The sequence below is a fragment of the Plecotus auritus genome (assembly GCF_963455305.1).
Source record: "Plecotus auritus genome assembly, chromosome: 2".
NCBI lineage: Eukaryota > Metazoa > Chordata > Mammalia > Chiroptera > Vespertilionidae > Plecotus > Plecotus auritus.
This window is the reverse complement of record NC_137771.1, coordinates 4042661-4065866: the sequence shown is the minus strand read 5'-3', so window position 1 is coordinate 4065866 and position 23206 is coordinate 4042661. Positions and strand designations below refer to the sequence as shown.

At 52.6% G+C, this 23206-nt stretch overlaps 1 protein-coding gene across 11 annotated transcripts in view; it reads right to left on the bottom strand.

The window, feature by feature from the left end:
* The window catches only part of PER3 (period circadian regulator 3), a 46318-nt gene continuing 23112 nt past the window's right edge, over positions 1-23206 (bottom strand). For 6 of the 11 annotated variants that reach the window (XM_080655153.1, XM_080655157.1, XM_080655150.1 and 3 more), the window contains 9 exons: positions 15911-16043; positions 11414-11535; positions 11004-11192; positions 9430-9675; positions 7884-8488; positions 7226-7334; positions 2927-3119; positions 2218-2374; positions 1-1301 (listed from right to left, as the gene is read on the bottom strand). In XM_080655153.1, coding sequence (XP_080511279.1) covers positions 1134-1301; positions 2218-2374; positions 2927-3119; positions 7226-7334; positions 7884-8488; positions 9430-9675; positions 11004-11192; positions 11414-11535; positions 15911-16043 — 1922 coding nt within the window. In that variant the 3' untranslated portion in view covers positions 1-1133. The remainder of the gene's footprint in view (positions 1302-2217; positions 2375-2926; positions 3120-7225; positions 7335-7883; positions 8489-9429; positions 9676-11003; positions 11193-11413; positions 11536-15910; positions 16044-23206) is intronic. The other 5 variants (XM_080655158.1, XM_080655159.1, XM_080655156.1 and 2 more) reach the window with 4 other exon arrangements.

Here is a 23206-nt window from a genome sequence, read left to right as displayed (position 1 = left end):
TGCTTCCTCCTCCTGATCTGCACGGAGGGAGCTGCGCCATCCCCGTCTGAGCAGGACGCGGCGACTGTCCTCAGGAGCCGGGAGCGGGCTGACCCGGGACACAGCCACTTGGGAGCAGACCGGGGCCCGCAGGCGCTGCGCCCGCCCGACAGGAGCCCCGACAGGAGCCCCCGCGACCGTTCTCCCTGCGCAGCCCCCCTCCCCCTGACCCTGTTTAGGGGCAAACGAGGCAGAGCCGAGGGGCAGGCCTGGACCTCTTGGTGTAAATTAGCCGGAAAGAAAGCGTTACCTGGTAGTTTTGGTTCAAACGCATTTAAACAGACGCATATAAAACCAACATTAGTTTTTACAGAACTTTTTACAATCGTTTAAAAAACAAAGACGTCACAAAGGAAGTACCACTGATCGAGTCAGAAGCTTTTTGTTCTAAAACGAAGGACGAAAGCCGACTTCCACTGCGCAGGAACGAGCTGCTGCCAGCGGGTCGAACAGGAACGAGCTGCTGCCAGGGGGTCGAACAGGAACGAGCTGCTGCCAGGGGGTCGAACAGGAACGAGCTGCTGCCAGGGGGACGAACAGGAACGAGCTGCTGCCAGGGGGTCGAACAGGAACGAGCTGCTGCCAGGGGGTCGTCCTGCAGACGGGACTCAGGGTTCCGTGGCAGGGGAGCCCCAGAGGGAGCCTGTGAGGACGAAGGCTCAGATGCCCTGGGGACTGGGCGCCCGGGCACGGCGGCCCCACGTGTATCGGCCCACAGGACGCGTGTGCTGTGAGCTCACTGGGCGTCTGGTGCTGATCATGGGAGGCGTCACCTGTGTTGACTGGACACGTTCAGGGACCACGAGGAGGGGCATGGCCATGGCGGGGCTCCCCGCATCTTCCGGGGGGACGACCGACGTCACAGCAAAGGCGACGAGGCTGCGGTTTGGTTGGGCTCTCGGCAGCGGTGGCTCATTATCCCTGACTGTGCTGGCACAGCTCTTCCGAAGCCATTCGGTGTCTTCCGGAGCCAGCGAAGCCAGAACAAGAGCCCCCTGGCGATCTCATAGCCAGGAACAGGGAGGAGGAGAGGATTCTATGGACAAAGTCTGCTTCGGAGAAGTGATGTCTATTAAAGGCCAGGGGGAAACACCCTAGCGTTCAAGGACAACGTCGCGGTCATTTAAGGTCAGGGGTTCCGAGATGTCCCGGGAGGCTGTGCTCGGCACGTCACCACCACTCAGCTGCCGCCCTCCGGGGTCCTGGCCGCAGGCTCCTCCCGCATCTCGGCCGGAGGCTCTGTCCCTGCAGGAGGCACAGCCCTCCAAGAGAGAACGAGGCAGGCCCGTTAGGTGACGGAACGCCTAAGGCAGCGAAGTGCTGGCCCAGCACCCGTCTAGTTCCCGCACCCACTCGTGTCCAAGAGCGTCCACGCAGCTTGCTCCCTCTCATGAGAAGGTAAATGACAGCAACTTTAAAAGCCTGTTTACATGCTTTGGGCTCCTCCCTCCCAGACCCTGTCCTCGGCACCAGGAAGACAGGCCTGAAGGAAACAGGGCCTGGCGGTGGCCAGTGCGCCCTGCAATGGGTGAGACTGCCCAGGGCCCTCCGTGCAGGCAGGCTCACCCCTTCCTCAGGAGGGGGGCCTCCAGGGACTTGTTCGGTCCGTAAGCCTAGTGCACACTTCGGACACCTCCCTTCACTCCCTGGTTCTAAGTTCTGACGTCACACATCACCCCCACAACTGTCACACCACCCCCAGAGCCAGCCCCTCGGCCACCGGTAAACGGGGCGTCCCGCCTGGGCTGCTCACATCCGGCCTCCCTGTGGGGACGCATCCGAGCAAAGCCCTCCTGGGTCCCCCGACTCCCGCTGCGTACGGACACGCCCGGGGCGTGGACCTCACTGCGTGGGCCTGAACTCTCTTCAGAGATGCACACACATCTGAATGCAGATCTGACACCGCGCTCCCCGGTCCACCCCAGCTCAGAGCAGGGCCTGGCCCTCGCCCATAACCTGCCACCCGGCGGGAGGCCTCCTGAGCTCACAAACCCCGAGCTCCAGCCCCAGCAGGAGGCCTCCTGAGCTCACAAACCCCGCGCTCCAGCCCCGGCGGGCCGTCCACCGGCTGCTCCTGACGCCGGGAGGGCGACACCCACCACAGAAGTCCCCGTGAGGGTCCTGCCGCGCACACCCAGTGCCTCGCACCCTCCTGCCTGGCCGCGCCCCTGAGCTCACGTGCGTGTCCGTGTCCGCGGCCGGAGGGAGGCTCTGCCGCTGCATCCAGGCCCGCGCCCGGGCCAGCTCCGCCCTCTGCCCGGGAGAGAACTGTGGCTGCCGCTGCCTCATGCCATCCAGCTTCGCGAGGTCCTCTCTCAGGACGACTTCCGTGACCCTGGAACCGCGACAACCAGCGCGTGGTCCTGACGGCGGCCCAGGGGCAGCGCTCTGCCTGTCCGCGCGGTGCTCGCCATCGCATGAGGGACACGCACCGCTCAGCACACAGCCCACTCCTCCGCGCCCCCTCCTGCCTCTCCTGCCCCCCACCCTCCTGCCTAGCCCCACCCCGCCCTCCTGCCTCGCCCCCCACCGCCCTCCTGCCTCGCCCCCCACCGCCCCCCACCCTTCTGCCTCGCCCCCCCCGCCCCCCACCCTCCTGCCTCGCCCCCCCCACCCCCCCACCCTCCTGCCTCGCCCCCCCGCCCTCCTGCCTCGCCCCCCCGCCCCCCACCCTCTTGCCTCGCCCCCTCCCGCCCTCCCGCCTCGCCCCCCCCCTCCCGCCTCGCCCCCCCCGCCCTCCCGCCTCCCCCCCCACCGCCCTCCCGCCTCTCCCCCGCCACACCCTCCCGCCTCCCCCCCCACCACCCTCCCGCCTCTCCCCCGCCCCGCCCTCCCGCCTCTCCCCCCGCCCTCCCGCCTCGTGAAGTGGGCCTTCCACGCCGCTCACCTCTCGGGCACCTGGTAGGTCATGAGGACGCGCTCCGGGGTCTGCGCTATCCTCCTCCACAGGGACTCCTCCTCGGCTCCGGCTCCGCGGGGGAAGGCGGCCCTTCCCCGCACGTCCCCAGGCTGCTGCCCAGCGGGGGCGACGTCAGCAGAATCCTCACGACCAGAGACATCCATGCTGCCGTCACTGCTTCCTGGTCAGAACCAACACGGACCGGATCAGAACATGCCTGCCAGGGGCCCCGCCCCACCGGCCCTCATTCTGCGGAGATTCCCGCGGCCGCCCACCCTCTCCAGCACCCAGCCCGCACCCCCGCTGTCACAGCCAGGCGGACCTCGTGCACGCTCACAGCGGCCGACACTTCCTCTCAAAGGGCACCTGCACACTGACCAGGACGGGCCACGTGCTGGGCCATTAAACTCGTCTCAGTAAACTTTAACAAGTATAAAGAACGTGTTCCGTCTGCAACTAAGTCCGAACCCAATGAACTAGCTAGAAAAAATCCCAATATTAGGTAATAAAATAATTTCTAATGACTTATGGTCAAGGAAGAAAACACAGGGGAAATTAGAAAATGTTTTAGACCGAATGAAAATAGAAACACGCACATCAAAATTTGAGGGCTGAGTGAAGCACTGCTTGGAGGGAAACGGAAAGCATTAAATGTTTATATCCGGAGGAAAGAAGGTGACTCATCAATGGTCTGAGCTCCCACCTCAAGAAATTAGAAAAAGAGCAAATAAACTCCAGCGTAAACAGAGGGGAATAACAAAGCTGAGATCAGCAATCGATGAAAAACACACAAAACCAAATAACATGAGGGAGAAACCCATTAAACAAAAACTGTTTCTCTGAAAAGTTAATACAGGTGGTAAGCACAGAGTCAGAGCCATCAGCAATAAGAGCACAAGGGACTCGACGGACGAGTAAGAGAACACCACCAACACGTTCATGACAGTGAATTCCACAACTGAGATGCGATGGACAAAACCTGGAAACGCACAAGTCCCGAAGATCCTCAAGGAGGAACAGCGAGGCCGAGCAGACCGCAATCTATTAAACTTGAATCAAACGTGCTGCTGACCCTTCTCACAAGGAACCCTCAGCCCTGACGGCTCCCGCGTGCAATTCCACCCAACACGTAAGGACGGCGCATCGACTCAAAACGGACTCCTCCAGAACAGCAGAGGCAAACGTCCCCACGTCACTTTTTAAGGCCGTCCTCCCTCTGAAACCACAACCAGACGGACAAGAAAAGAAACCAGTAATTTAAGGCCATCCTCCCTCTGAAACCACAACCAGACGGACAAGAAAAGAAACCAGTCACACAGCATTTCTCCTAACAGGTGCAACAATCCCTAACCAACTAGCAGGGCGTAGAATCCAGCAATATAGTGAAAAGATAAAACAGCATGATCCAGTACAAGGTGAGCTTAAGATTTGAAAATTAATTAATATCATTCATTATATTAATAAAATCAGGAAGAAAAAACATCAGAGTATCTCACGGGTGTAGAAAAAACACCTCAGCAAATGAACAGTAGAAAGGAATGTCCTCCATCTTACGGACAGAACATTTAAGGAAAACCACATTGACATCACACTTAATGGCCAGCTCTGTGAACAAGGCAGCAATGTTCTACTCATACTGCACGGGGGTCCTGGCCCGTACAATACGGCCGGACAAGTAAATCAGGGCATACAGACCCGAAGGGAAGGAGTGGAACTGTACTTGCAGACAGCAAGACCGTCTCTGTGGAAAAGTCCTGCAGGATCTACAGAAGAGCTACAAAAACTAATAAATGAGTTTAGAGAGACTGCAGAATATGAAATTCAAAATCTGATTGAGTTTCTATATGCTAGCAACAAACTATTGGAAATTGAAATTTTAATTTTTAAAAAATGTATTTTTATTGATTTCAGAGGAAGGGAGAAGGATAGAGACAGAAACATCAATGATGAGAGGGGGTTATTGATCAGCTGCCTCCTGTATGCCCCTCACTGGGGATGGAGCCCACAACTCGGGCATGTGCCTGACAGGGAATCAAACCATGACCTCCTGGTTCACAGGTCAATGCTCAATCACTAAGACATGCTGGCCGGGATGGAAATTGGGATTTTAAAATGTCATTCACGCCCTAGCTGGTTTGGCTCAGTGGATAAAGCGTTGGCCTGCGGACTGAAGGGTCCCAGGTTCGATTCCAGTCAAGGGCACATGCCTGGGTTGCAGGCTTGATCCCCAGTAGGGGGCATGCAGGAGGCAGCCAATCAATGAATCTCTCTCATCATTGATGTTTCTCTCTCTCTTTTCCCTTTCCCTTCCTCTCTGAAATCAATAAAAATATATTTAAAAAAAAGTCATTCACTACAGCATCAAATATATGAAATCCTTAGGGGCAATTTTAGCAAAACATGTACGTGTAAGATCTGTGCATGGGAAGTAAAAAACATTGCTGAGAAAAAGTAAGACCTACGTAAAGAAGAGAGGCGCCATGCTGCTGGGCCAGAGACTCAGTCCCGGCAGGTGACAACCCTCCTGACACCAGCCTATCCCCCGACAGAGCTAGCCAAAACCCAGCGGGCTTTGTTTCTGTTTGTCTGTAGAAACTAAGACGCTGATCCTATAATTTATGTGGACGAAGGACCTACAATACCCAGAATTACTTTGAAAAGAAGAATAAAGTCGGAGGACTTAACCCACCAGAGTTGAAGACTTACTTGAAAGCTGCATCGAAAGAATGTGGGATTCCCCCAAAGCTAGCTGTAAAGATCCACAGAGCAGGGTCCAGAAACAGACCCAAACATAGAACCAGTCTAGGTGCCTGGTAACTCCGTGGGGGAAAGGTTAGTCTTTCCATCAAATGGGGCAGCAACAACTGGATACTCATACGCAAGGCAAGTCCATTGACCCTGACCTCACGGCACATATAACAATTAGCTGAAAATGGATCCAAGCTTAACTATAAAAGCCACCCCACAAAACTTCCAAGACAGAGACTATCTTAGTGACTCTCCAAAAAGAATCCATGGGAAAATATCGTTAAGTGAGGATTAGTAAAAAAGAAGGAAACCTGATGAACTGAAATTAAAATTAAAAAAGTATTCTGCTCTTCAAAATAAAGCTAAAAATAAAAGGTAATAAAATGAAAAGGTAAGCCACACACAGGGAGAAACCTTGGCAAAACAAGTATTTGATAGAGGACTTGTATCCAGGATATAAACCGAATTCCTCCTGCTCAGTAGGAAAGTAACACTGCCCCTCCCCCCCAAATGGGCAAGAGGCTTGAACACATATGATGGCAAATAGCACATTAAAGACACTCACCCCCATTAACCAACAGGCAAATGCAAATTAGAACCACAATGCGGTGTCACTGATACCCACTGGGACGGCTGGGACTTAGGATGGACAAGGCCTCGTGTGGCCAGGGCGTGTTGCAAACTGGAGCTCGCACACGTGGGGACAGGCATGCAAAGCGGTGCAGCCACTTTGGAAAGGTGTGGCAGTTTCCGGTGGTCACCGTGCACATGACCCAGCTAGCAGTCCCCTTTCTAGGTGCCCACCCAAGAGCAAAGGAAGCATGTCCACGCAGCACCCAGTCCCACACCGGAAACCCAACCACCACCACGGTGACCGGGCATCCACACAGCGTCTCGCTCCCCATGAGAGGAACAAACCACCGACGGGGCCAGCGGAGCGAGCCTCGCAGCGCGTGCTCCGGGAAGACGGCCGACGGAGAGTGCGTGCGGGCAACTCGATCTGCACGGCCTCGTGGGAGTTCAGCGCTCCCGTCCGGGGGAGCAGGAGGCGGCTCGATCTGCACGGCCTCGTGGGAGGACAGCGCTCCCGTCCCGGGGGAGCAGGAGGCGGCTCGATCTGCACGGCCTCGTGGGAGGACAGTGCTCCCGTCCGGGGGAGCAGGAGGCGCCTGGATCTGCACGGCCTCGTGGGAGTTCAGTGCTCCCGTCCGGGGAAGCAGGAGGCGCCTCTATCTGCACGGCCTCGTGGGAGGACAGTGCTCCCGTCCCGGGGAGCAGACGGGCCGGGCAGGGCTGACCCAAGGCCGCAGGACTCTCCCGGGGACGGAGCTGTTCCCGGGGACTGTGGTGGGGAGGGCCTGAGAATACGTGTCTCAGGATTCTCGCTTGGTACCCTAACCCGGTGCCTTCTGTTGTATGTGAATAAATATACCCTATAAAGCTCTCCCAAGGAAACAGGAAACAGGAAACGAAACCGCCCATCCTCACACGGTGAGCCCTGGCGGCAGAGCCCGAGGACCGTGTCCCCTGGACCGCTACCTGATGCCGCAGAGCCAGGTCCAGGTGGGGACTCCCTGGGAAGGGGCCCCGGGGACGGGTCCCTGGCAGGAAAATGGTTGTTGGTCCCGCTGTTGCCGGAAGCACGCTGCTGGGGAGTAAGAACACAAGAAAACACGTTAGCATCTCAAGCATCACATTATAAAACACCTGGGAGATCTTATTGTCACATGTCCAGGGGTGGGCAAACTTTTTGACTCGAGGGCCACAATGGGTTCTTAAACTGGATCGGAGGGCCGGAACAAAAGCATGGATGGAGTGTTTGTGTGAACTAATATAAATTCAAAGTAAAGGAGCGGAGGGGAGAGCAAGAGAACCGGATAGAACAGCCGGATCCGGCCCGCGGGCCGTAGTTTGCCCACGGCTGTTTTAGACGCTTGGATGTCAAATTTTTTAGTTGCTATAGAAAATCTGGAAGCACTTTGGGAAACCACACACCTCTAAGAAACCAGGACGCAGCAGCTTCTCATTCCGCTTTAAACAAAGTGCAGTTTCTGGAGCCCAGCACTCAGCCTCCGCCACAGGTGACGCGGTCGCCCGCTCTGTGCTGCACCCAGTGTGAGACCCCCTGGCCCGACCCTCTGCAGTGGGTGCTGGAAGCCGGTTCAGTCACGGGCTCGCTCCGGGCCCACATCCTCACCTGCTCTGCAGACTCGCAGGACGGGGGCCTGTCCTCCTGCAGCAAGGCCAGCTGCAGTGGCGAGCTGCCCCTGGAGCTGGGGCCCGGGCGCCCTTCGCTCTGTGTCTCCCAGCTCTGCCCAGCTCCCCGCTGGGTGGTGACTGGAGGCGGTGGTTCCACGTTTGGAGCTGCTGCCGGTACTGAGGGTGGCATTTCAGAAGGGCCTGTTGCTCCCAAATGCACGTATGGAGAGAACGATGGTGCCAGCAGGGGGCACCCGGAGGGCCCAGGCAGTACGATGGTTAGGAAAGTCTCCGCGTAAGGTGAAGGCACATCGGGGAAAGGAGGACCGTGCCCCCACGCGGCCACGGTGGGCAGGGGAAACGCCGGCACGAGGTAAGGGGCCTGGCCGGGAGCCACCGCCGCCGCCGGGAACGCCAGGCCGGGGGCGTGGAGAGGAGAGGCAGGGGCCAGGCAGCAGGGCCGTGCGTCCTGGGCGTCCCCTCTGAAGTGGGGGCAGCAGGCGTCCTCCGCACACCGGCTGCCCAGGGGCCCCGGCAGCTTCTTCCGCTTGTGCTTCCCCTTCTTGCCCCCAGGAGGCCTGGCCTGCCCCGGAGAGGATGCGCCTGAGGACAGAGGGTGCGGTGAGGAACCCCCAGGAGAGAAGCGGCCGCACAGGTCCCTCGGGGAGGGGCAATGCTGCCTCCGCCACTCAGCCGGAAGCGCTGCTACAGAGCAAACTCCTTCAGCGCCTGGCGCGGTCCTCCCCGCCACCACTCCCTCTCCCAGCACGGACACGGCTGTGGACGGACGGCCCGCAGGTCAGGGGGGTGTGTTTTAAAGACGGGCTACCTGGACCCTCTCCCAGCACGGACACGGCTGTAAACGGATGGCCCACAGGTCAGGGAGGTGTGTTTTAAAGACAGACTACCTGGACCCTCTCCCAGCATGGACACGGCTGTAAACGGATGGCCCGCAGGTCAGTGGGGTGTGTTTTAAAGACGGGCTACCTGGACCCTCTCCCAGCACGGACACGGCTGTGAACGGACGGCCTGCAGGTCAGGGGAGTGTGTTTTAAAGACAGACTACCTGGACCCTCTCCAGCACGGACACGGCTGTAAACGGATGGCCCGCAGGTCAGTGGGGTGTGTTTCAAAGACGGACTACCTGGACCCTCTCCCAGCACGGACACGGCTGTAAACGGATGGCCCGCAGGTCAGGGGGGTGTGTTTTAAAGACAGACTACCTGGACCCTCTCCCAGCACGGACACGGCTGTGAACGGATGGCCCGCAGGTCAGGGGGGTGTGTTTTAAAGACGGACTACCTGGACCCTCTCCCAGCACGGACACGGCTGTGAACGGATGGCCCGCAGGTCAGGGGGGTGTGTTTTAAAGACGGACTACCTGGACCCTCTCCCAGCACGGACACGGCTGTAAACGGATGGCCCGCAGGTCAGGTCAGGGGCGTGTGTTTTAAAGACGGACTACCTGGACCCTCTCCCAGCACGGACACGGCTGTAAACGGATGGCCCGCAGGTCAGGGGGGTGTGTTTTAAAGACGGACTACCTGGACCACCTGAGCACGCGGCTCTGCCTCTGCCTTCGTGCTGCAGGTAGGAGCTGAAGGGCGAGGCCTGCATCTTCTCCCGGAACCGGTCCACGTAGTCCTGCTCCTCCCGGTGCGTGTGCGCCGACAGCGCGGCCGTGGTGAGCCCCACGCGCTGGGACTCCTCTGCGGCCAGCGGGGCCGGCTGCGTGCCGGGCGCCCAGGGCTCGCCGGCGGGGGCGGCGTCCTCGGCGGGAGTCGGTTCTGCTGAGGTGGGAGAAGGGAGGTTAATGGTAATTGCTACCAACTATTGGCATTTATTTATTTTCACCAATTTAATGCCCTTTGGTAAGTTTTACCAACATTGTTACAACAGCTGGAATATAAAAAACGCCATCAACGAGCACGTACTGTTATTTTCCTGCCTGTCTTACTCTCGGTACGCCTGTATAGATGCCTTACAGCACTGTGATACTCAGTGTGTAGTCTTATAGATTAACTAAGGCCCGGTGCACAAACTTCGTGCCCTGGGTGTGTGTGTGTGTGTGTGTGTGTGTGTGTGTGTCCCCTCAGCCCGGCCTGGGCCCTCTCGCAGTCCAGGACCCCTCACTCCTTACCGCCCGCCTGCAGTGGAGGGGGAGAGGCTCCTGCCACCGCCGCTGCCCTTGCCGTGGGAGCACACTGACCACCAGGGGGAGCTCCTGCATTGAGCGTCTGCCCCCTGGTGGTCAGTGTGCGTCATAGCAACTGGTCGATCTGCCGGTCATTCCACCATTCGGTCGATTTGCACATTAGAGTTTCATTACATAGGATTAAAATCTTGCTTTTATTGTAAATATCTTTTTAGCTCCCTGAACTCTTCAAAATGTTTCTTTTTTACCTTTTAGTTTTTACTCTGTAATGTATTCACATGGTTTAAAAATGAACAGGCTATCTTTAGCTCATTAGCAATGCCCCCTAATCCCACGGCAGTTCTGTCTCTGGTCTTGCCACCAACCACAGCCGGCCTGCCAGGACTGCGCCCTCCATCTCCAAGGGGCGTGAGCTCCAAGGAGCTAAATCTGCGGCAGACTACGGACAGGCCGTGTACACGGTAAGCTCAGCCTGTGCTGACTGACACACCACGGAACTAGCAAAGATGAATTAGCGCTCATCCGAAAACCCGATTTAACACGTCACCATTTCTTCACCCACCAAACTGTCACGAGTAATGAAAAAGTCAAAAGAACAGGAGGCCGTACAAAGGAATAAGAAGAAGACATCATCCAAGTCACTTACCAAGTCATTATACTGTTAAATAAGGAGCGTGATCAGACCCACATGGAACTTCCTGCACGTACATATGATCCATTTAGGCCAACTACAGTCCACGTTTGGAACCTTCTTTCCAGGTCAAACAACGTGGCCTAAGCTGCATTAGTAATTCTAGTTGAAGGACGTAAGAAATCCAGTCCAAAATATATGTACACAGATAACCAACATGAACACGACACTTCCAGGAGTTGAGAAGTTGCTACTAAATAAACGGCATGAACGACTTTCTCATGATAGCCTATCCGTGTGGTGTGTATCTGAGGTCAAAGGTGATGTGGTACCTGGCTCTGGGGGCGGGGCGTGGACCATGGTGCTGCTGTAGCTGCACTGGCTGATGCCGGAGCCCAGGCTCGGCGCCCTGGCCACGGTCCGCGCAGCTCCGCCCTTGGCACCGGTGGACGGCCTGTCAGCTGGCACTTCTGGTGCAGGGATGGATGGGATCCGAGACGCAGCTGGGGAGGTGAGAGAGGCTGATGGTGAAAAGAAAAATTCCCGACAGGAAATTTATGTTACAGACCAAATGGCTTCCAGACATTTATAACGTAAATAACCTCGGGGCCATAAAGAGGACCAGAAACTCGGGTCATTTGTGATTACGATGAAATAATGGAAGTTGGGAAATTAAAGAGAAACAGAGTAAGGGTGGCTTTGCCGTAACTTTTTGTCCAACTACGAGGGGCATTCCTGCTACCTTGCCAGGCGTGGGCGTCGTCGGCCTTGTGGGTCTGTCGCTCTTCTTCGGAGGACGAAGTCGTATTTGTGCAGGAGATACACTGTCTCTTCAAAGCTGGCACGCTGCAGCTCTTCAGGTACCTGCAGGGACGGAACGAGGGGCAGGCTGAGGGCAAGGTCCCTGCCTGCCCCCTAACGGCCTCTCCCTCTGCTTTTCTTGCACTTCTGTTTGAGAAGCATCGCACTTTCTTTTGTTTATTCGTGTACTGAGTACATCTGACACACAACAATGCATACATTTAAGGTGTCCGGTGTGTACTTTGACCTAGTTACAAGAGGTCACATTATTATTATTATTTTTTAAATATATTTTATTGATTTTTTACAGAGGAAAGGAGAGGGATAGAAAGCTAGAAACATCGATGAGAGAGAAACATCGATCAGCTGCCTCCTGCACACCTCCTACTGGGGATGTGCCCGCAACCAAGATACATGCCCTTGACCGGAATCGAACCCGGGACCCTTCAGTCCGCAGGCCGATGCTCTATCCACTGAGCCAAACCGGTTTCGGCAAGAGGTCACATGATTGCCTGTGTAGAGCTATCTACCACCTTCCAAATAGGGTGCGATGTTACCGTGTACACTCACCACACTGTTCATCGCATCTCTAGGGCTTATTTACACTCATTACAAGTCTGTGCCCTCAAACACCACCCCTTTACCCCCCACCCATCCGCGGGTAACCCTCATTTTATCGATTTAAGTTCCGCACGTAAGTGCTCTCACACAGCACTAGCTTCCTGTGACCTCTCCCGGTTGCACCCTGGGCGGAAGGCCACCACGTTGTTGCAGGAGGGCGGACGTCCTCCCTCCTCTTGGCCGAGTAGCACCCTCCTGCACAGGACACATTTCCAGGCCCACCTGCTGGCGGGCGTGCGGGCTGTCTCCGTGTCTTGGCTGTCATGACAACGCCGCGATCAGCCTGGGAGCGCAGGCGTCGGGCCAAACCCTGTTCTGGCTCTCCTGTGGGTGCAGAGCCAGAAGTTGAGTGCCGGATCGCAGGGCAGATCTTAATTTTGATGAGCTTCCACACTGTTTCCCACGGTGGTCACTGATCCACGTTTCCAGCGGCAATGTGGAAGTTTCCTTCCCACATCCTACTTCTCGTCTCCTCGAGGTGCCCACTCGAACGGGTGTGGGGCGCCATCTCGTTACTGTGGCTCTGATTTGCATTTGCACGAGGATTAGCGATGCTGAGCATCACCTCATGTGCTTGCTGGCCATTCGTGTCCTCTTTGGAGAAATGTCTGGTCAGTCCCTCTGCCCATTTTTAGCTCGGGCTGTTTTGGTTGCTGCTGAGCTCCTTACACGTTCCTGACACTCACCTCGCAGTGGCCCGGGGTCTACAGCATGTCCTCCCGCCCGCGGGCCCGCCTTTCGCTTTGCTGTTTCTCTAACGTGCCTGCGCAGCTCTGGCCTTGGACGTTGTCCCACCAGGTGTTGGTGCTGTCCATGCTTTTGGCGTCATGTTAAAAAAAAAAATCACTGCCAAAACCGGTTTGGCTCAGTGGATAGAGCGTCAGCCTGCGGACTGAAGGGTCCCGGGTTCGATTCCGGTCAAGGGCATGTACATTGGTTGCGGGCACATCCCCAGTAGGAGGTGTGCAGGAGGCAGCTGATCGATGTTTCTCTCTCATCAATGTTTCTAACTATCTATCCCTCTCCTTTCCTCTCTGTAAAAAATCAATAAAATATATTTAAAAAAAAAAAAATCACAGCCAAGCATCCATCACTGAGCTTCTTCCCCGCTTTCTTCCAGTTTGTTGGTATCACGTCTCATATTTAAGTGTCTGGCCCATTTGGAGTTCATCTTTCTGAGTGGTATTAGACAGGGTCCCCTCTCATTGTTCTGTGTGTGTTTCTCCAATCCCCCCAGCAGTCTGTGGAAGGAACTTTCCTTTTCTGTCGGGTACTCTCGGCTCCCTGTCCGATAGTAACTGCACACACACGAGGATTTAATCCCAGGCTCTTCATTCTGTCCCATTGGTCGACGTGTCTATTTGTGTGCCCGTGTCACACCGTTTTTACGACTGTAAGTGTGTAGTGTAGTTTGAAATCTGGACGTGCGATAGCCCTGGATGTCTTTTCTCCCCTGAGAATGGCTTTGGCTATAGGGGTCTTCTGTGACCCCACAAACATTTTAGGATTGTTTCTTCTACTTCTGGAAAGAATGCCTCTGTGGGGATTGCACTGAATCTGTAGGTAGCTTTGGGTAGTATGGCCGGCTGACAATATTAATTTCTCCTACCCGGGAACGAGGGGTGTCTTCCCATTTGCTGTGTCTCCAATTTCTTTCAGCAAAGTCTTGGAGTTCTCACTGTACAGACCTTTCACTTCCTTGATTAAGTTTATTCCTAAGTATTTTATTGTGTTGATGCTATTATTTCCCTTCCGGGTGCTCTGTCATTAGTAAAAAGGAAAGCAACTGATTTCTACATGTTGATTTTGTATCCACCACTTTACCGAGACTTAATTCCAACCACTTCCTGACTCTGCATTTCCTACAGACAAGTTCGTATCATAGCTAACAGCAACAATGGCACCCTTCTTTTCCAGCTCGGATGCCTTCTATTTCGTCGTCTTGCCTAATTGCTCTAGCTAGGACTTCGTGTTATACTGACTGTTGTTACTGATCTCAGAGAGAACACTGCCAGTTGTTCTCCGAGTGCAATGTTAGCTGTGCTTTGTTGTACACGGCCTTTACTATGTTAAGGTATGTTCCTTCTATACCCGATCTGTTAAGGGTTTTTATTATAAAAGGATATAGTATTTTTCAAATGCCTTTTCTGCATTCCAGGGATAAATTCCACTTGGTCATAGGATATAATCTTTTTAATGTATTGTTTAATTAGCTAATATTTCGTTGAGAATTTTTGCATCTATATTCATCAAGGATATTGGTCTACAGTTTTCTTTCCCTGTGGTACCCTTATCTCTTTGGTATCCAAGTAACGCTGACTGCCTCTTCCTGGAGTACCCATCATCTTAGGCTGGCTTTCTGCGTGGATTCCGATGGCGCTCAGAGGCTTTCTGCACTTTGAAAAAATCCGAGTTCTCTCTTTCCTTCAACCGTAATCACTTCTAGATTCCCATCCTGCACCTCATTAACCATTTCTTCCATCTGACCTGCTACAATTCCCATGCCTGCTTTCTCTCATTGATTGAATTCTTCAGTTCCAGAGTTAGCTTGGTTATTTTCTGGACTTTTAATCTCTTTGGTAAAGTCTTCCTTCTATCTTTAACTTCATTCCTGGCCACGGCATTGCCCTTCTGAGCTCTCCTGCGGCTTGCTGAATTTCTTCCTAACAGCTACTTTGAATTCTTCACCATTTCGATGCCTTTCGGGTGGAGTTGGTTGCTGGAAATGCTATTTCCTCTCTGTGATCCTGCACTGCGTGCTTTTCACGGTGTTGGATGAGAAGTGCGTCCGCCGCTGCATCTGAAGTAGCAAACACCTTGCTTATGTAGACAAGGCCTGGTGTGGTTCTAACAGCTCAACAGGTTGGTAATTAGACGCTTCCTCTCATCGTCCACAAGGTGGGGATACGGTAATGTTTTCGATCTGTCTTACCTGAGCTAAGGTTGAGAGCACATACATTTTTAAAAAGCTGCCAAAAGGGACAAAGCGAGCATGGTATAGAGCGGGGAGAATTGTGTTCTCAGCACGTGGGGCTTTAGTGCGCCCTGGCCCGACACAGATCCTCGAGTTGGGTTGGGGTCCCAGCGGCTCGGGGCAGAACTCTTGCCAGAGTCCTGGGCCTTTCCTTCGGTTCTCTCTCCTGCCTATGCCCTGTGGCTTTCCCTGCCCACCCCCGTCACTGTGGTCCCTCCTCAGAGAGCAGGGATCCCTTCAGCTGCAGCCCTACGGCTGGGCCGCCCCCTCCCCACCTCCACCCTCCAAATCCTCTGCCACCAAGCCCACGCCTGCCCATGGCGCTGCCCTCTCGCTGCCACGCCTGCGGTCCACGCCGCCTCTTAGGCGCACAGGTGGGTGGGTCTCTCGGTGTCCCGGTCTGCTGTGCGTGGCACTTTTCACGGTGATGGATGTCCGGTTAGTTGGAAATTGAAGGAGAGAGAAAAAAACAACCCACGCTCCCAAGCTGCTGACCTTGGACTTCCCTTTCTGATGGAGCCCTCCGGCCATCCAGCCTGCATCACCGGATGGTTACCTCCCTTCCCCCCGGTCTTGAACTGATCTTCAGATCTTGCATCCTCTACATCTGACAAGCGCAGGCCTTGTCTTCTCAACCACTCCTTCAAAACATGGAATGCACCTTCTCATGGTGTGCATCCCCGGAATGCTGAGCATGTCATGGACTGCATGTAATGGGCAGTCCACAGGTACCTACTGATTTATAGTGAAAATCAAGACGACAGCTATTAGACATTACATAAGGGCTCACAGGCACAGTGTATGCTTTTGGCAAAACATGGTTCTCACACGCGTGCTTCATACCTGATGACACTGTCAATGCAGTTGATTTGCTGGTAGGATGGGCCACGCTGATCTTCCCTCAAACTCTGACAAGGCTCGGCGTGTACACTGTTATTTTTCAAGGTCTGTATGGGAGAAAGGGCCTTCTGCTCACCTGAAAGAGAATGGGAGGAAGGACAATTAAAAGTACATTATTTTTAGGACATATACTTACTCAGCAAAATTAAACCACAGTAATTTAGAATAAATATATTTTTATGCAGCTGTTAACAATGAGCGCAGGTCTAAGTGCACTGAACAGACAGGTATCCACATAGGACTGCACGAAGGACTCCATTATGCCATTGGGTTCATCTGTGGCAGCCTACGCTGTCCTGGGCTCCCTGTACATTTCGGGGTGGGATGGGTACAGATGTATGGTTTTTAACAAAGGCACAAAGAGCTGTGTGTCCGCCCTAACCGGTTTGGCTCAGTGGATAGAGCGTCGGCCTGCGGACTGAAAGGTCCCAGGTTCGATTCCGGTCAAGGGCATGTACCTTGGTTGTGGGCACATCCCCAGTAGGAGGTGTGCAGGAGGCAGCTGATCGATGTTTCTCTCTCATCGATGTTTCTAACTCTCTATCCCTCTCCCTTCCTCTCTGTAAAAAAGCAATAAAATATATTTAAAAAAAAAAAAAAAAGCTGTGTATCCACCACCAGAGTAACCAACGGCACATTCCCATCACTCCATCTCCCGCCCGCGGCTCTTGAACCGCCAGTCCCCTCCCCAGTGTTCACAAATACTGGTGTTTTCCGAATGGAATCACAGGATCAATCCTTTGCTTCCGGCTTCCTTCGCTTAGCAAAACACACTCGAGACCCTGTGTGGGGGTTAAGCTACTCCTGTGTTGGGAGCAGTACTCCGCCATGTGGGTGTGCCGCCGGTCACCCGTTCACCTGTGAAATGACATCTACGTTGCTTCCTAGTGTCTGCAGCGTGAATGGAGTGTGATCCACATTCACAGACAGTTCTCTGTATGACCCTGAGTTTTTACTTCACTTGTGTGATGACTAAGCAGGAACTGCTGGGTGACATGGTGAGAGCATGTTTAACTTTGTGAGAAACAGCCTAGTTTTTCCCCAGTGGCTGTACACTTTCTGCATTACCTTCAGGGATATGTGAGTTTCAGTCACTTAGAAATCTTGCCAGAATTCGGTACTGTCAGTTTTTTCTTTGAATTTTAGCCTTTCCAATAGGGTGTGTGATGGTACTTTTAATTTCCTACTGACTGAGATGGAGCATTTTCTTTTCATATATTACTTGACATCTGTATAACATCTGGAAAACTGGTAGGCTCTCTTGATAATTTTAAATTGCGTTATCTTCTTATTGCTGAATTTTTGAGAGTTCTTTAAATATTCTGGATAGAAACTATTTCATATATAATTTGCAAATATTTTGTCTTTTCACCATCTTGCTGATGGTTTACCAAAGTCTTTCAAAGAGAAGTTTTTAATCTTGATAAAGTCTAATTTATCTTGATGACTATTCCACACGCCCTTGAGAAAAATATGCACTAAGTTCTTTTTTTTTTTTAATTTTTTTTTTATTAATTTCAGAGAGAAAGGGAGAGGTAGAGAGAGATAGAAATCGAAACATCAATGATGAGAGAGAATCACTGATTGGCTGCCTCCTGCACGCCCCCCACTGGGGATCGAGCCCGCAACCCCAGCATGTGCCCTTGACCGGAATCGAACCCGGGACCCCTCAGTCCTCAGGCCAACGCTCTTATCCACTGAGCCAATCCGGCCAGGGCTGCACTAAGTTCTTGATTGAAGTGTTCTGCAAATGTCAATGAGGCCAAGCCTGCTGACAGTTGTTCAGGTGTCACGAATCTTTGCTAATTTCTGCTTGTTTCACTAATTACAGAGAAGTATGTCACATGTCCCAACCATCTCTGAGGATTTGCTGCTTCTTGAAGCTTTTATCAGTGTTTGCTTCCCGCCTCTTGAAGCTCTCAGGTTCGGTGAGGACGTATTTACATTGTTACACTTTCAGAGAATCGACCCGGGCCGTGCAATTCCCCCTGGAGCCCTGGTCCTGCTCCTGCCTCCTCGTCCATTCTGCCTGACCTTGACGCAGCTTCTCCGCTTTCTCCTGATCACTGTTAGCACAGCACATCTTCCCCAGCCTTTTGTTTTTAACCGGATTTTATTTTGAAGGATGGATTCTTATAGGTAACATATACCTGCATCTTCCTTTTTCCTCTAATTTGATCATTCCCATCTTTTAACCGGTCACAGTTAGTGTGATTACTGATATAGCTGGACTAATAGAAACCATCTTGCTAGCTGTTTTCCATTTGTTCCATCTGGGTTTATCACTCTCTTTTAACCTCCTTTTTATGCCTCACGTTGGGGTGTTTTAAATTCTATTTTATTGTGGGGAGTGGCTACAGTGTTTGCACAGTTTCAAGCCTCGGACTGATGAGAGGGCACAGTCCTCTCCTGGCCACGTGCAAGTCCCAGCTTGGAGGGCAGAGCCATCCCAGAACAATTATGGCCAAAAGCTTGAACCTATGGTCTGAACACGTGGCCCCACGTGCCTGAGTGATGTGGGCTTGACAGAGTTCAGGTGCATGTAGTTGAGTAGGATCGAAACCCACGAGAACGTTGTAAACATCTTGACCACGCCCTTCCTTTGCCTCATGGCATCTGCTATAAAATAAAGACACGGCTTGTAGTCCGTGGCGCTGTCGCTCGCTCTCCATCAGAGAGGCTCTCCCTCAGAGAGGACAGCGTCCCACCCAGACCCAGCTTTCTTCTCTTGTCTGTCCTTTCTCAATCCCTCACTGCCCCCACTCAGGGTCACCGAACCTGGCTAAGCTGGCGTGGCACATAAGGCGCCCAACATGGGGCTGAGTGTGCCTTGGCCGTGCCGGCTTGCCACATTTTATCTCCTCTACTGACATTGTTTCTACTTCTTTAAAAACTTTTTGTAATAACTGTCCTAAAGTCTGCAACATATCTCATTAAGGATTCAGTTTCTACCTCCAAATGACACACTACGTCAGGGGCACTTTAAGGACTTCACGATGGCACATCCCAGTGCCTCAGTGTTTTCGCATGAACCACAAATGCAGAACACGGTTTCTGTTTCAGTCAGCTGCCTTTTAGAACAATTAAAAATAAGTGAAAAGTAGAACTGATTTTACCTTCATTTATTCCATTTCCAGTGCTTTTCATTACTTTGTATGGATTTGAGTCCTAAGTCTGTATTTTATTTCCTTTACCTGTAGAATTTCCTTTGGCATTCCTTACAGAGTAAATCTGCTGGCAATAAATCCCGTTTTGATTTGAGAAAACCTCTGTATCTCCCTCATTTCTGAAAGAGTTTCCAGCAGGTGTAAAACTCCACACTGGCAGCTTTTTCTTGAAGACTCTATTGTCTTCTGGGCGCAGAGGAAGTGTCTGCGTGATTCTGACCTTTGCTTCTCTGGACATCACCTGTGTTTTCCTCTGGCTGCCTGCAAGACAGTCTTTTCCTTTCAGCAGTTTGACTGGGATATGCTCCAGTGCGTGCTACTTTGTGGTGGGTGTTTTTCTTTTTCTTTTTCTGGTGTTTCCACTACTTAATGTTCTTTGGATTTGTGGAAAATCTTGGCCATTATTTCTTCAAGTACTTCTTGTGAGATTCTAACTATTCATCTGATAGAACACGTGCTGTTGTCCCACAATTCTGTGCTGTTGTCCCACAATTCTGTGCTGTTGTCCCACAATTCTGAAGATGCTCTAGTCTGTATTTTACTTCTCGCTGCGTTTGTCTGTGTGGTTTCTGTTTACCGATCTTCCAGTTCACGGCTTCTCTTCTCAATGGCGTGCCCGTCGCAGGCTGACACTCTTCTCTGCCCAGCACTCCGGGCACTGCCACTTGGTCGCTGCCGCTCCAGCGCCATGCTGTGCTTACCCAGGGAGTCCTGCCTGCTGCCCACTCTGTCCACTAAAGCCTCTGACGTGTTGTTCATCGTTATTTTAAATTCCCCGTCCGTGTGTCCCAGCACCTGTGCCATTTCTGACTCTTAATCTGACGATCACCTTGTCTCTTGGGAGTTTTTGCTTTTCCATGTGCTTTACCATTTGTTGAAAGCGGACCATTGCTTTTTTTTTTTAAATATATTTTATTGATTTTTTACAGAGAGGAAAGGAGAGGGATAGAGAGTTAGAAACATCGATGAGAGAGAAACATCGATTCAGCTGCCTCCTGCACACCTCCTACTGGGGATGTGCCTGCAACCAAGGTACATGCCCTTGACCGGAATCGAACCTGGGACCCTTCAGTCTGCAGCCCGACGCTCTATCCACTGAGCCAAACCAGTTAGGGCATCATTGCTCTTTTTTTTTTTTTTTTTTTTAATATATTTTATTGATTTTTTTACAGAGAGGAAGGAAGAGGAACAGATAGTCAGAAACATCGATGAGAGAGAAACATCGATCAGCTGCCTCTTGCACACCTCCCACTGGGGATGTGCCTGCAACCAAGGTACATGCCCTTGACCGGAATCGAACCCGGGACCCTTCAGTCCGCAGGCCGACGCTCTATCCACTGAGCCAAACCGGTGAGGGCATCATCGCTCTTTTTTGATGGAAAACGACAGCAGAGACTGGGCGCGCGTTCTCCTGCTAGACCTGTGTTCGAGTTACTCTTAAGGTTTAGGCCAGGGTGAAGGTGGGCTGCTGCCATGGCTCTGCTCGATGTCCTAGGTTTCACATTCCTCTGAAGACACACGGTGCTTCAGGCGGGGCTGCTGGCTGGACAGCCTTCTTCTCAGTGTCTGCTCCACTGTCCTCTTTGGCCCTCCCTCTGCATCGCCCTCAGAGGACGTCTGTCTCTTGCCAGTTACTTGACTCGGTGACCCAGTGTGCCGGCACCCAGTGCACGCGCCTCACCTCTCCCTGCAGGGGTGGGTGTCTCCGTAGATTAGGCCTGCTGGCTGTCCTGTAACCTCGGCACTGACAGGGTCAAGAAAGATCATGAGCCTGACAGGCGTTGCTCAGTGGTTGAGCGTCGACCCAGGAACCAAGCGGTAGCCAGTTTGATTCCTGGCCAGGGATTATGTCCAGGTGTGGGCTCCGTCGCTGGAGGGGGTTGCAGGAGGCAGCCAATCATGATGCTTCTCTCTCACCGATGTTTCCACCTTTCTATCCCTCTCATTTCCTCTCTCTAAAGAGCAATAAAAACATTTCAAAAAAAGAACGACAGACCGTGCGCTTGCTGTCCGTCTGGCTTCCTCCCTCGGCATTTGGAATGACGCTCATCCCAGCTCCCTGAGTGGAACCAGAGCCCGCTCGCTCTCTCTCAATCACTTCCATTTACAGATCGTCTGTTTTCACTCAGGCATCGCATCCTCCCCGAAGAGGGACGTTCAATGTTCCCTATTTCCCCAATTACTGCGCTGGCACTGGCTTCAGTCCACGTAGCTGATGAAGGGGCTTAATATCTCTTTGTTGCTCCTTGCCCTTCCATATTAAGTTCTAAAATTTCTCTGCTTATTGTGCTTTAAAGTGTAACCTGCCCTTGTAAGAAAGGTAAAAATAAAAACTTAAAACCCAGCGTTCCTGTTGGCTCTAGCACCCTGTACATAAGGCACGCACACGATAATCATTCAGTGTTTCCTTGGTGTGTATCACCCCTCAATTTCTAATATTTAAGATAGCATTTTATTCTTAAGTTGCATACTTATTTCTCTTGAGTAAGGAGCACTAGATTTTTTCCACTAGGTTCTTCAAACTTGTAGGTTTTACATGTTAATAAATCAAGATGCCCAGCCAGTGTGGTTCAATGGTTGAGCATCAAACTATGAACCAGGTCACCCGTGCCTGAGTTCTGTACTTAAGCCACAGTGGGGGGCGTGCAGGAGGCAACTAACCAATGATTCTCTCTCATCACGGATGTTTCTCTCTCTCTCCCCCTCTCCCTTCCTCTCTGAAATCAATGAAAAATGCATTTATATAAAAGACAGTCAAGTAACATGAGTTCTCCCAAGTCATACCCAATGGCAACAGATTTCCTTCCCCGCAAAATCACATCCTGTGTGTGTCAGAGTCAAGTGTAGCACAAATATAAGGAGTAGGAAGATTTCAGTGTCTAAAGTAGCAGCACAGGCACCAGTTAGGTACAGCTTAACTTTTACCCAATGATAAACGACGGCAGACTGAGGTCTGCTGAAATATTCAGCCTCCTAACAACCAGTCCCGATGCTACCAGACGACGGGAGAGAAGCAGCTGAGTAAAGCAAAGCAGGAGGGAGAAGGGTTTCCGCGCGGAGAAAAAGCACAGAGGTCAGGCCACCCACCTGTGGCACCAACACGCGGCCCGAGGGGCTCTGACTGGACCAGAGGACCAAGAAAACAGTCACAGATTCAGATTTAACACCGACCCGAAGAGCTCTCTGCCAAGACCTGGGGTCATGATCCGCATCAAGAAAGATGTTTAAGACGAACTCTCTTGTAGAGAGGAAACCTGATGGTTTCAAGGGACAGGAAAAGCTGTTCCCTCTACCGGAGCGCTGACATGTACAGAAGAAAGAGAAAGGCTCCGCCATGGGGAAGGAGACACTGAGGGACGGGCTTGCTAACGCCGAGGGCAGCCCCTGGGCGCCAGGTGGAATCGCTGCAGGAGCAGGGCTCTGACGTTTCGTTGTGTAGCTCATGTCAAGTCCTAAAATACACCAGCTATTATCACGGGCCTTGGAGACAATGTCACCTCTACTCTGTAAAACGGCCACATCCGACAATGACGGAGACCATTAATCACATTTAGGTGCCCAAAATCTGTAACGACTCCCAAAACTATACTAATATTCAGGGAGAAAGATAAAGGGCAAGTTGGCTAATTAAAAAGTCAATACAATCTGATGTCTACATTATTGGGCTTTCCTCTGCCATATAGGGAAGTAGGTTAAGTTTTCAGAATAACGCAGTTACCACAACTAAGCTGATTCCCGAAGCACTGCGTACCTATGTTGGAGAAAAGCACACGTGTCAGGAAAAACGCCCCAAGTTTTTCATTCAACTCAGGTCTCGAGCGTTCTCCCCTTGTTTGCAATGACAGAAAGGGATTAGTGGTTCTGAAATGTCTTCTAAAACGGGCGCCTGGATGGCAGACAGCTCACGGGGGAATCCATGAGTGTGCCAGTGTCAGAACGTCGACTCTTCCGTGGAGTGTACTGTCACTGCCCGCCACCCGCTCAGCATTCAGCCCAGCGTTTGCGGCTGCCATTGCCGCCACTACTGCGACTGGACAAGTGGCCACGGAGAGCAGCAGCACGCGCCGTGGCT